Raw genomic sequence first — 11,402 nt, forward strand, 5'->3', positions numbered from 1 at the left:
ACAGGCACACACACACACAGATACAACACAGACACACAACACAGACACACAGACACAGACAACACAGGCACAACACAGACACACAGACACAGACAACACAGGCACACACACACACAGATACAACACAGACACACAACACAGACACACAGACACACAGACAACACAGACACAACACAGACACACAACACAGACACACAGACACACAGACAACACAGACAGCCACACACAGCCACACACAAGACAACACAGGCACACACACACACAGATACACACAGACACACAACACAGACACACAGACAACATAGACACACAGACACAGACACAACACAGACACATACACAGCCACACACAAGACAACACAGGCACACATACACACAGATACACACAGACACAACACAGACACACAGACACACATATACAACACAGACAACACAGACACAGACACACAGACAACACAGACACACACACAGCCACACACAAGACAACACAGGCACACACACACACAGATACACACAGACACACACACACAGCCACACACAAGACAACACAGGCACACAGACACACAGACACACAACACAGACACACAACACAGACACACAGACAACACAGGCACACACACACACAGATACAACACAGACACACAGACAACACAGACACAGACACACAGACAACACAGACACAGACACACACAGACACACACAGACACAACACAGACACACACACACACATATACAACACAGACACACAGACAACACAGACACAGACACACAGACAACACAGACACACACACACAGCCACACACAAGACAACACAGGCACACACACACACAGATACACACAGACACACAACACAGCCACACACAAGACACACAGACACACAGACACACAACACAGACACAACACAGACACACAGACAACACAGACACACACACACACAGATACAACACAGACACACAGACAACACAGACACAGACACACAGACAACACAGACACAGACAACACAGACACACACACAGCCACACACAAGACAATACAGGCACACACACACAGACACACAACACAGACACACAGACAACATAGACACACAGACACAGACAACAGAGACACACACACAGACAACACAGACACACAGACAACACAGACACAGATAACATAGACACAACAGAGACACACAGACAGCACACACACGGGGGCCAGGACACAGGCTGCCCACATCCCAGCAGAGGGGTGCGAGGAAGTGGGGGAGGGGACTGCTGCTTGTGGGGGTGGGGAAGGCATGCTGTGGGGGAGACTGAGGCAGGGCGGGGCTGCTAGCTGAGTGGACTGGGAATCACATGGGGGGCTTGGCTGATGTTTATGTGGGGTGCAGGAAGCTCCCCTAAAACGCTGGCACCATGGGGAGCCTAGACCTGTGGGACTCCCCTCCCCCCTCCTCCCACCCCTGGCCTGGGACCCTGGGACCTCCCCGGGGGAAGGGCAGCCTGGTTAACCCCTTCCCCGCCAGCCTGCACCCCCAAGCCAGGGCCCTGGGCCGCCCCCCTCCTCAGAAGCTGTACCCTGCCCTGCCCTGGGGGCTAGGGGTCACCCGAGGTCCCCACCACTGGTCCCCACAGCTCTGGGTCAAGCTGAAGAGCTCAGGACAGGGCCCTGCCATCAGTCTTCCACCCTACTCCTAGATCTGGTCACGGTGGGGTAAACTGAGTCACCTAGAGACAGGCAAGGGCTGGAGTGGGTGGCACCTTGTGTTCTCAGGGGTAGCCTTAACCCACTACTGGGAAGGCTAAGAAATGGGGGTCGCACGCAGTTCCAGTTCCAGCCATCTCCAGCGCACCAGCAGAGAGCGGGAAGGGGAGCTGGCTCCTAGCCGTAGAGCCAGCGTTGGGTGGACAAAGCTGCTGCAGGTCAGCGCCCAGGCCCCAACTTCAAGCCCCCGCACCACAGGAAGAGAAAAAAATCAGGAAATGACCCTGGGGAGGGTGAGTGGTCAGCAGACACCGTGTCAGGAGAACGCCGCAGGGCAGGCATTTCGGCTGAGATAGCGTGTGCAAAGGCCCTGGGGGAGGGATTTGAGCAGCAGGAGGTCTGTAGGAGTGGGGCCCTGGAGAGATGAGGGGAGGAAGAATCCCAGGAGTGTCCAGATCAGCACCAGGGTGTGGAGCGGTTTGAATCCTTGCCAGCCCACGACTGTGCTCTCCCTGCCTCAGTTTCCCCAGGGAAGGCTCAGCTTTGGGGGTGTCCCGTGACTCCTTATTGTGGCCCGGCTCTGTCCGGATGGATGTCAGGCCAGACGTGTGTCCTCCACTCTTCCCCCAGCCTCCAGACCCCACCCCACCCCTCCTGGAAGACCCATGGCTGGCTGTGGACCAGCATTTGGGCGAGGAGAGAGCAGCGGCACCCCCTCCCCTGCCCCGCCCCGCCCCCGAGGGCGGCTGGCTGCCTGGCCCAGCATCCGCAGGGCCCCATCGCCATGGCCACGGTGACTCAGCAGAGGGGCCTGGAGCCGCATCTGGTACCCAGGCCCTGCCGCGGCCTGCCCTGCGCTCAGCACCCCGCCCCCACCCCAGACCCCACAGACTCCGCCCTGCTTTCAGGAGGGGGGGACGGGAGAGGGTGGGCGGTGACCACAGTGCCCAGTGGAGCCAACGCAGCCACCGCCTTTGCTTCCACAGCCTATAGGGCTCATCTGACCTGCCTGTCCGTCTCTCCATCCCTCCATCCATCCACCCATCCATCCCTCCATCCATCCACCCATCCATCCCTCCATCCATCTACCCATCCATCTATCCCTCCCTCCATCCATCCATCCCTCCATCCACCCATCCATCTACCCATCCACCCTTCCATCCATCCATCCCTCCATCCAGCCCTCCATCCATCCCCCATCCCTCCATTCCTCCCTCCTTCCATCTATCCATCCATCCATCCCTCCATCCATCCACCCACCCATCCCTCCATCCATCCACCCACCCATCCCTCCATCATCCATCTATCCAGCCAGCCAGCCCTCCATCCCCCCATCTCTCCCTCCACCACCCCCCACACACTGCTCTTTACCTAGCCAACTTTTTTTTTTAATGTGTGTGTGTGGAGGGGGTTGCTGCCAGTACTGGGGCTTGAACTCAAGAGCCTGGGCACTTCCCTTTAGATTTTGCACTCAAGGGCTGGCACTCTACCACCTGAGCCACAGCTCCATGTCAGGGGTTTTGGTGGTTCATTGGAGATATTTCTGGTAGCTCCCGCCTGTCATCCTAGCTACTCAGGAGGCTGAGATCTGAGGGCTGCGGTTCAAAACCAGCCTGGGCAACAAAGTCCATGAGGCTCTTTTTTTTTTTTTTGGGTCATGGGGCCCCAGCTCAGTGAGGGCCTGACCCCCACCCTGTTGTCCCAGGCCCGTTCAGACTCCAGGCAAAATCCCAGGGATGTGGGAACTCCTGTGAAGTGGGGCGGGGCAGTCCACCTGAGCCCAGCTGAAGGGCCCCCACCTTCCTGACCTAGTGGCTTTTTCACTAACCTCTGCTTCCTTGCTCAGACCTGTAAGAACCCAGCTCCGATCCCAGCTCCCTGGGCAACCTCCGAACCTCGGGAAGGTCAATACACAGTCCTCGCCTGTTGATGATCAAGTCCGGCCTGTTCCTTTTCCGTTCTCCATTTTCCTAACTCTGGGCCTGGGCGCCGTCCCTCAGCTCTTCAGCTCAAGGCCAGCGCTCTATTCACTTGAGCCACAGACAGCGCCACTTCCAGGTTTTTCTGCTTATGTGGTGCTGAGGAATCGAACCCAGGGCCTCATGCATGCGAGGCGAGCGCTCTACCACTGAGCCACCTTTCCAGCCCCCTCCCCCTCTTATCTCCAATTAACCACCAGAAAACTGGAAGTGGTGCTGTGACTCAAGCAGTAGAGTACCAGCCTTGAGCTGAAGAGCGCAGGGACAGCGCCAGGCCCAGAGTTCAAGACCCACGACCAACCAAAAAACAAAAACAAAAGAGTTTCAGGGACGTTCCTGCCCGAGCTTTGATCCCGGACCCTCAGATCTCAGCCTCCTGAGCAGCCTGGATTACAGTGGGAGCGCACTGTGGCGCTTTCCCCGGGGACTGGGGCTGGACGATCCACAGCTGGAGAAGATGGGCAACCCCCATGGCCTCAGCCCAAAGCTGCTCAGCCCACCAGACGCCCACAGATGAGCTCTGATAGTGTTTCCAAGGCCTGAGTTCAAATCCCAGGACCCATCAGAGAGAAAGAAAACAACTGGACCAGGAGAGCAGCCAGGCTCCGGCTGGGAGGTCAGGGAGGTGGCTGAGCTCAGGCGCTGAGTCACCCTTCCTGCGGGAGGAGGGGTGGGGCTCCCTCCCGGCACGCGCCCGGTACCAGCCAGTGCCAGCGCTGCCCGCCTGTGCCGGCCCGGGGACTTTGCACCTGTCGCTCCCTGCAGCCGGAGGTCTTGGGTGCCCGAGGGGACAGTCCACCCACTGGGGAGGGAAAAGGATTCGCGAGAGAGGTGGCAAGTGGGGGACGCTGGGACCCAGGTGGGGCCCCCTTCAGGCACATGTCTGGGCTGGGGGTTGAACGCAGGTCCTGGGCGCTGACTCTGGGCTCTCTGCTCAAGGCTAGATGAGATGTCTCATGGACTCGGCTGCCTGGGCTGGCGTGGAACCATCATCCCCAGCTCTCCGCCTCCCGAATGGCTGAGGGGACAGGCGTGCCTGGCGGTGTGTGGGGTGGCGGTGTGTGGGGTGGCGGCGCACCCTGCAGGCCAGGCCTCGGGGTTTGCTGAGCGTGCAAGGGGGGCTGGGGGCTGTGGCTGGCGGGGGCATGGGTATTTTTAGGTTTGAATGCGGCCTGAGCGATTTCCCGGCCCGCCCCTGGGCGGCGGCCAGCTGGGCCCGGGTGAGTCAGGCGGCCCCAGGCTCAGGTGTGGGGTGGGGGGCCGGTGCCGGGGCCCCTTGGCCGGCCAAGGCCGAGGAGGACGCAGGAGGTCACGGGGTGCCCGCGGAGGGCACTCCTGTGGGCACAGCGGTCTGGAAATGGTCACCGGCTTCTCCCCAGCAGGGGTGCTTCGAGCCCCACGGGCCAGCCGGGAAACTGAGGCAGGGGGTGGCCCTCGTGGGGGGCCTCCTGCTTTCCGAGTTTTCTTCCGGCAGGCATGGCTGGCTGGGTGCTTCCCAGAGTTCCCAGCCCAGGAGAAAACCAGCGGGGGCTGGGCCGGGCCCACGCTGGGTTCTTGTTGGGGGTGGGGTGTCACCCAGCTCCTCTCCATCCTGGGCCCTGGGGCGGCTGGGAGGGTTTTGGACGGCTGCTGAGTTCCCAGACCCCAAGGCCCACAGTCCGTTCTGATGGCCAGGTACAGCAGGGTCTCCCGGCCCCCTGCTCACCGCAAGGGGTTCACGGGGCGGGGCAGGGGGGGAGGGTTGGCATAGCCCCAGGTCTGACAGGCTGAGGGCTGTGGGGGCTGGGCCAGGCCTGGGCTGCGGCGGGTCCCGAATGACAGGAAGAGACCCTGTCTGGTGTCAGGCAGGCCCACTGACAGAAGGATCTGGAAGCCCAGGTTGGGGAAGTGGCTGCACTTTCGGTTTCCCGGCTGACGCCGAGGCCTTCAGCAGCCAGTGGGGGAGAAGAGGGGACCTGTGCTCCCCACAGAAGCTTCTGGAAACCGGCTTCAGAGCAGGGCTGTCCTGGGGCAGGGGGCAGAACCCTGCGCGCAGCCCAGGGTGGGGGCTGGAGGCTGGGATGACGCAGGCCAGGCCTGGGCCTCCCCTGCCCCTCCCACCCTTCCCGGCCTCTGGGCCCAGGGCCCGGAGGCCAGGGGGAGGGGCAGCGTCTGGGGTTGGGACGCAGTGGGGGAGGGAGGGAGGTGAGGTCAGCTGTGGGTGGGGCTGACCTTTGAACCCAGCCTGCTGGGCAGGGAGCCAGCCCAGAGCCTCCCTCCCCCTCCTCCTTGACCACCCCCTCACGTCTCTCCCACAGCCCGGGGGTGGGGTGTCTGCCTGGCCAACGGGTGGCATCAGGCTGTGAGCTGGGCACAGGGCAGGGCACTGCCTGTGAGGCCCGGTGCAGGCCCCCCACCCCGCCTGCATGGCGCTGGGCAGGGGCTGGCAGGGCCTTGGGGCCAGGTGGCTGCCTCCACACTTCCCCGGAGCAGCCCCTGCAGGCACTGACACCACGTGTGTGGCCCCAGGCAGCCCCTGGGACCTGGGCGGGGGAGGCTGACCAGCATCCTCAGGTCCTCTGGCCTGGGCCTGAGCCAGCCCTGGGGCCTTGTCTCTAGGGGCTGAGGATGGTGGCTCACGCCTGTCATCCTAACTACTCAGGAGGCTGAGATCTGAGAATCATGGTTCAAAGCCAGCCCAGTCAGGAAAGTTCATGAGACTCTGATCTCCAATAAACCACCAGAAAACCAGAAGTGGCGTTGTGGCTCAAGTGGTAGAGCCCTCGCCTTGAGCTGAAGAGTGCAGGGACAGCGCCCAGGCCCAGAGTTCAAGACCCAGGACCGACAACCACAACAAAAAGAGGGGAGCAGGCAGGGCCTCCAGGACGCTCCCAGCAGGCCCAGGCCGACCTGGAACCAGGAACCTGCCAGGCAGAGGCGCTGGGCAGGGGTGGCCGGCCAGCGCGCGTGGCAACCTGGTGCTGAGACCGGGGGAAACCCACACCCATGTGCCCCCCCCCCCCCCGCCCGCTCGGGCCCCCACGCTCCTGGAAGGAGGCAGGCAGGGAACCAACTTATAATAATGGTGGGGGAAAACATTGCTTTTGATTTTAGAAAGCTTTTGTTTTAGCCGTGTCTGATTAAAACCACGCACTGCACTGGCAGCTCATAATTCCAGGACCCAGGAGGCTGAGATCTGAGGATCTCGGCACAAAGCCAGCCTGGGCAGGAAAGACCCTGAGACTCAGCAATAGAGCCACGGAAAAGCCATAAATGGAGCTGAGGCTCCAACAGTAGAGCAACCTTGAGGGACAAAGGAACAGCATGCAGCCCTGAGCTCAGAGCTCAGGACCGGCACTAAACAAATATGCAAAGCAAACCCCCTTTAGTCAACATAGATGCTTTATTTTGCCACAGAGAAGGAGAGGTACAGGCTGGACCTGCGCTTGTGGAAGGCAACTTGGGGTGACTGGGACGCTTCTGGCTCAGTCTTGGGGTACCGGCTGAAAATAAAGACCCGGCCTTGCCGGCCACAGGAGGTAGTGGCTCCCACAGGAGAATGACCACCACCACAGTGGGGCTCAGATACCCGCGGACACCCGTGTGGAACGTTCCAGAAACTCTGCTGCGGGGGCCCGCAAACTTGCCATACCCCTGGTCCCGTGGTGCAGACGGGCTCAAACAGGAAAACAGGGTCCCACAGAGGCTCCGACGCGCCCTCACTGCTTGCCCGCCTGCCTGCCCGGCTTCTTCTCAGGCTGCCCGCGGCCCGTGCCCGGGATCCCGCCGCGGCCCCGGCCCCCAAACACACCTGTGGGCAGGGGCACGGTGAGTGGGGGCTCCCCACGGGGGTGGGGTGGCACGGTGAGTGGGGGCTCCCCCGGGGGTGGGGGGGCACACCCCACCTGGGCGGCCACGGTACGAGGGCACTCCAGCCAAGGGTGCCCCACGCTCAGCCCCACCTTGCAGTGCTCCGGTCCCTGACGTGAGGAGCACCCTGGGGCTGGACCGTGGGTCAGAGAGACCCAGCGTGGGACATGTGCCCCCCGCCGTCACCCAGGGCCTGGTCCCTGCCACCAGCCCCCACGGCTGCCTACGGCCCGACCTTTACCACACAGGGAGACCAAGCCTGGGGCAGGGCGAAGCCCGCACCCGGATCCCGGCATGCTGGCCAGTGGTCCCCCCCCCAGATCACGGCATGCTGGCCAGTGGTGCCCCCCCAGATCCCGGCATGCTGGCCAGTGGTGCCCCCCCAGATCCCGGCATGCTGGCCAGTGGTGCCCCCCCAGATCCTGGCATGCTGGCCAGTGGTGCCCCCCCCAGATCCTGGCATGCCAGCCAGTGGTGCCCCCCCCCCGCCAGATCCCGGCATGCTGGCCAGTGGTTCCCCCCCCCAGATCCCGGCATGCTGGCCAGTGGTTCCCCCCCTCCCAGATCCCGGCATGCTGGCCAGTGGTTCCCCCCCTCCCAGATCCCGGCATGCTGGCCAGTGGTTCCCCCCCTCCCAGATCCCGGCATGCTGGCCAGTGGTTCCCCCCCGCCCCCAGATCCCGGCATGCTGGCCAGTGGTTCCCCCCCCCCAGATCCCGGCATGCTGGCCAGTGGTTCCCCCCCCCATCCCGGCATGCCGGCCAGTGGTGCCCCCCCCCCCCAGATCCCGGCATGCTGGCCAGTGGTCCCCCCCACCCCAATCCCGGCATACTGGCCAGTGGTTCCCCCTCCCCCAGATCCTGGCATGCCGGCCAGTGGTGCTCCCACCTACCTCGGCCCGCGCTGCCCAGGCCCCGGCCCTTCTGCTGCTTCTGCTGCTGCAGGCCGCCGCGCCCACGGCCCTTGGCCGCCACCTCCTCCTTCACCATGTCGATGATCTCGTCCGGGATGCGCAGGTACTTGATGGTGCTGCCCCTGATGTAGCACTCAGGCATGCGCCAGAACTTGTCCCCATCCTGCCACGCGCCAGGCCTCAGTCAGCAGGTGCCTGGCCTTGGCCCCTGCCCGGGGGTCTGCGCTGTGAGCAGCACTGAGCACCAGGGGCACCGCACTGCCCACTCCTCACGCAAGGGCCACACAGGAGCCCAGACCCCGCAACACTCCAACGCCCAACACCAAGCCACGGCTGTGAGCCAAGCCAGCTGCATGGCATGTGAATGTGGGGCCGCCCTGCCCTTCCTCCCACCCCACACTCCCCCTGCAATGTGCGCACGCATGCACACACGCTCACCCAGGACCTCCAGATCACACACACACACACACACACACACACACGAGCGCGCGCACGCGCTCACCTGGGACCTGCAGATCACACAGACACATGCTCACCCGGGACCTGCAGATCACACACACACGCACATGCATGCTCGCTTGGGACCTGGAGATCACACACACACACACGCTCACCTGGGACCTGCAGATCACACACAGACACACACACACACGCGCTCACCTGAGACCTGCAGATCACACAGACACACACACACACACACGCTCACCTGGGACCTGCAGATCACACACAGGCACGCTCACCCGGGACCTGCAGATCACACACACGCACGCTCACCCGGGACGTGCAGATCATACACACGCACACTCACCCGGGACGTGCAGATCACCTCCCGCAGGTTGATGTTCATCCAGTTGTCGCAGCTCACCAGGTGCCCATTGTACGTCTCCCCATTCTTCAGCTCCACCAGCTGCAGGAGAGAGAGGGTGGTAAAGGGTGGTGGGCTGTGCCTGGGGCCCCAGGCCGGGCCGTGGAGGGACACGCAGGAGGGCGCCCACTCACCATGGGGTGGTTCTGAGCTGTCTTCAGCAAGGACAGGGGCAGCTGCAAGGAGACAGGGGTCAGGGCCAGCCCAGCTCCAGGCCGCACCCACCCGGTGCTGGACGCCGGCCAGGGGGAGCAGGGGCTCCACGGTCACTGTCCCTTCTGTCCCGTGTCCCCAGGCCGTGTCCACCCCCATCTGCAGTGCCACAGAAAGCCATCAGACAGTGCCACGCGTGGACCTGGGTGTGGGGGCTCCCCACTGGTGTTACAAGGCGTGTATGGAAAACCCCCGGCCTGAGAAATCTGGACACCAGCAGGCCCCAGGCCCACTCCTTGTAACCAGTGCCCGGCTGCCTCCCACGGCCCCCGGTACCTCGGTGTCTTCCTCTACCCCATGGAACCCAGGAGCCATCTACACCAGGGCGGCAGCTGCCCCTAGGCTCCACACCGGAACCCTCCCCTGCCCAGGCTGGACCCTGCCAGGTGGAGGTAAGGATGCAGGACAGAGACCCAACCCAGCTTGTGGGAGCCGTGTGTGAGTTGGGCCCCTAGGCCAGACTCAGGAAGGTTCCAGAAAGCCCAGCTGTGACACAAGCTGGGTGAAGAGCAGAAACTTTACTGAGGGTCCAGTGCTCCTCTGGGTGCTGGGTGGAGGCCGAGGCTGAGGCTCCGCCTGGTCCTTCTGCCTCCCCGGCAGCTCCTGGCCCTGGACTGCCCAGGGCAGGCCCGGGAGGGGACACCGTCCACCCCCAGATCCTCTGAGAGGCTCAGCACCAGGCCCAGGTCGGCAGGAAGCCGGCGCTGAGCCACATCCTGCGCACAGCTTGCTAGAAGGCCTTCTAGCAAGTGGGGTCCTGACCCCAGCTGACCTGCTTTCTTCCTGTGGAGCCTGGGGGGAGGGGACACCCCGGACCCCAGCCGCAGCAGGGGTGTGAGACGCGGGCCAGGGGCACGGCTGGGCCTGCGGAGGTCAGGCGGCCTCTCCCTCTGGGAGGCCTGTGCCCACCGCCGGGCAGCGCGGCTGGGAAGCCTGAGCCCGGAGCCCCGTCCCCGGCACAGGCGGGCACAACGCGGCGGGAAGGACTCGAGCCACGCCCAGGGCCGCGGGGCTGCCCCGCCGGGCTGCCCTCCCCCGCCGGCCCCACCGGCGCGGGACCCGCGCTCGTTTCCGGGTTAGGCCCCGGCCAACCTCTAATGACCCTGCTTACGGTGTCGCGGGCGAGACAGCCAGCCCCGGCTGGGCGCGGCCTTGTCCCAGGCCGGGTAAGCTACTACTCGCACCGCGGAGGGCCGAGGCCGGGCCCGGCGCCGCGGGGGTCACGGCCCGGCCTCCCAGGCTGCGGAGCCGGTTCGAAGCCAGCCCGGGCACGACAGGCCTGGCCTTCGGTCCCCACGGACCACCGGGAAGCGCGCGGTGCCAGGCGGCAGAGCGCCCGCCTCGAGCCCCGGGGCCCCCGCGCCGCCCGCCCCGCCGGAGGCCGCCGGGGCCCCGCCCCAGCGCCCCCGCCCCCGGCGCCGCCCGAGCGGCCGCCTCGCCCTCACCATGTCGCCGGCGCGGCCCGGCCACTTCCACCGCTCAAGCTCCCGCGGCTCGCCGCCGCCGCGTTACGCGCCACTAGGCCGAAAAGGAGTGGCAGCCACGCGAGCCAGTCAGTGTGGGGCTCGCGAGACGGAGAGCCAATCGCCGAGGAGGAGGGCGGGGCATAGGCCGGGTTCCCGGCCGGGGGAAACGAGGCGGAGAGCCGTAAAGTGCGCCGGGCCGTAAAGTGCGCCGGCGATGATGCCAAAGGCGGAAGAGCCGCGCGCGCCGGCCCGGGGGCATTGTGGGTAAGGACGCGCGAGCGCGCGCGTGCGCAGTTTAGGGAGTTGCCCTCGGGGGCGGGGCCGCCCGCTTCGGGGTCTCCTCTCATTTCTGGAATTTTCCTTGTGTTATTGTTGGGCTGCTGCAGTCGGGGGGTAACAAGCCGCTGAGAGCGAACGCGGGGCCCGCAGGGCTTT

At 64.1% G+C, this 11,402-nt stretch overlaps 1 protein-coding gene across 2 annotated transcripts; it reads right to left on the reverse strand.

The window, feature by feature from the left end:
• Window positions 1-7,024: 7,024 nt before the first annotated feature.
• On the reverse strand, window positions 7,025-11,035 carry Lsm4 (LSM4 homolog, U6 small nuclear RNA and mRNA degradation associated). 2 transcript variants are annotated; one of them, XM_042671269.1, is made up of 5 exons: window positions 10,947-11,035; window positions 9,423-9,464; window positions 9,232-9,330; window positions 8,403-8,586; window positions 7,025-7,451 (listed from the first exon to the last, which is right to left on the reverse strand). In XM_042671269.1, exons 1-5 carry the CDS (start codon window positions 10,947-10,949, stop codon window positions 7,360-7,362), a joined length of 420 nt encoding a protein of 139 aa, XP_042527203.1. In that variant the 5' UTR covers window positions 10,950-11,035; the 3' UTR covers window positions 7,025-7,359. The 2 variants fall into 2 exon arrangements, with proteins under 2 accessions (XP_042527203.1, XP_042527204.1); XM_042671270.1 differs by lacking the exon at window positions 10,947-11,035 and adding an exon at window positions 10,613-10,674.
• Between the last annotated feature and the right edge of the window lie 367 nt (window positions 11,036-11,402).

The sequence above is a fragment of the Dipodomys spectabilis genome, unplaced genomic scaffold (genome assembly GCF_019054845.1).
Source record: "Dipodomys spectabilis isolate Male_0828 unplaced genomic scaffold, ASM1905484v1 ptg000609l, whole genome shotgun sequence".
In the NCBI taxonomy this organism is placed as follows: domain Eukaryota; kingdom Metazoa; phylum Chordata; class Mammalia; order Rodentia; family Heteromyidae; genus Dipodomys; species Dipodomys spectabilis.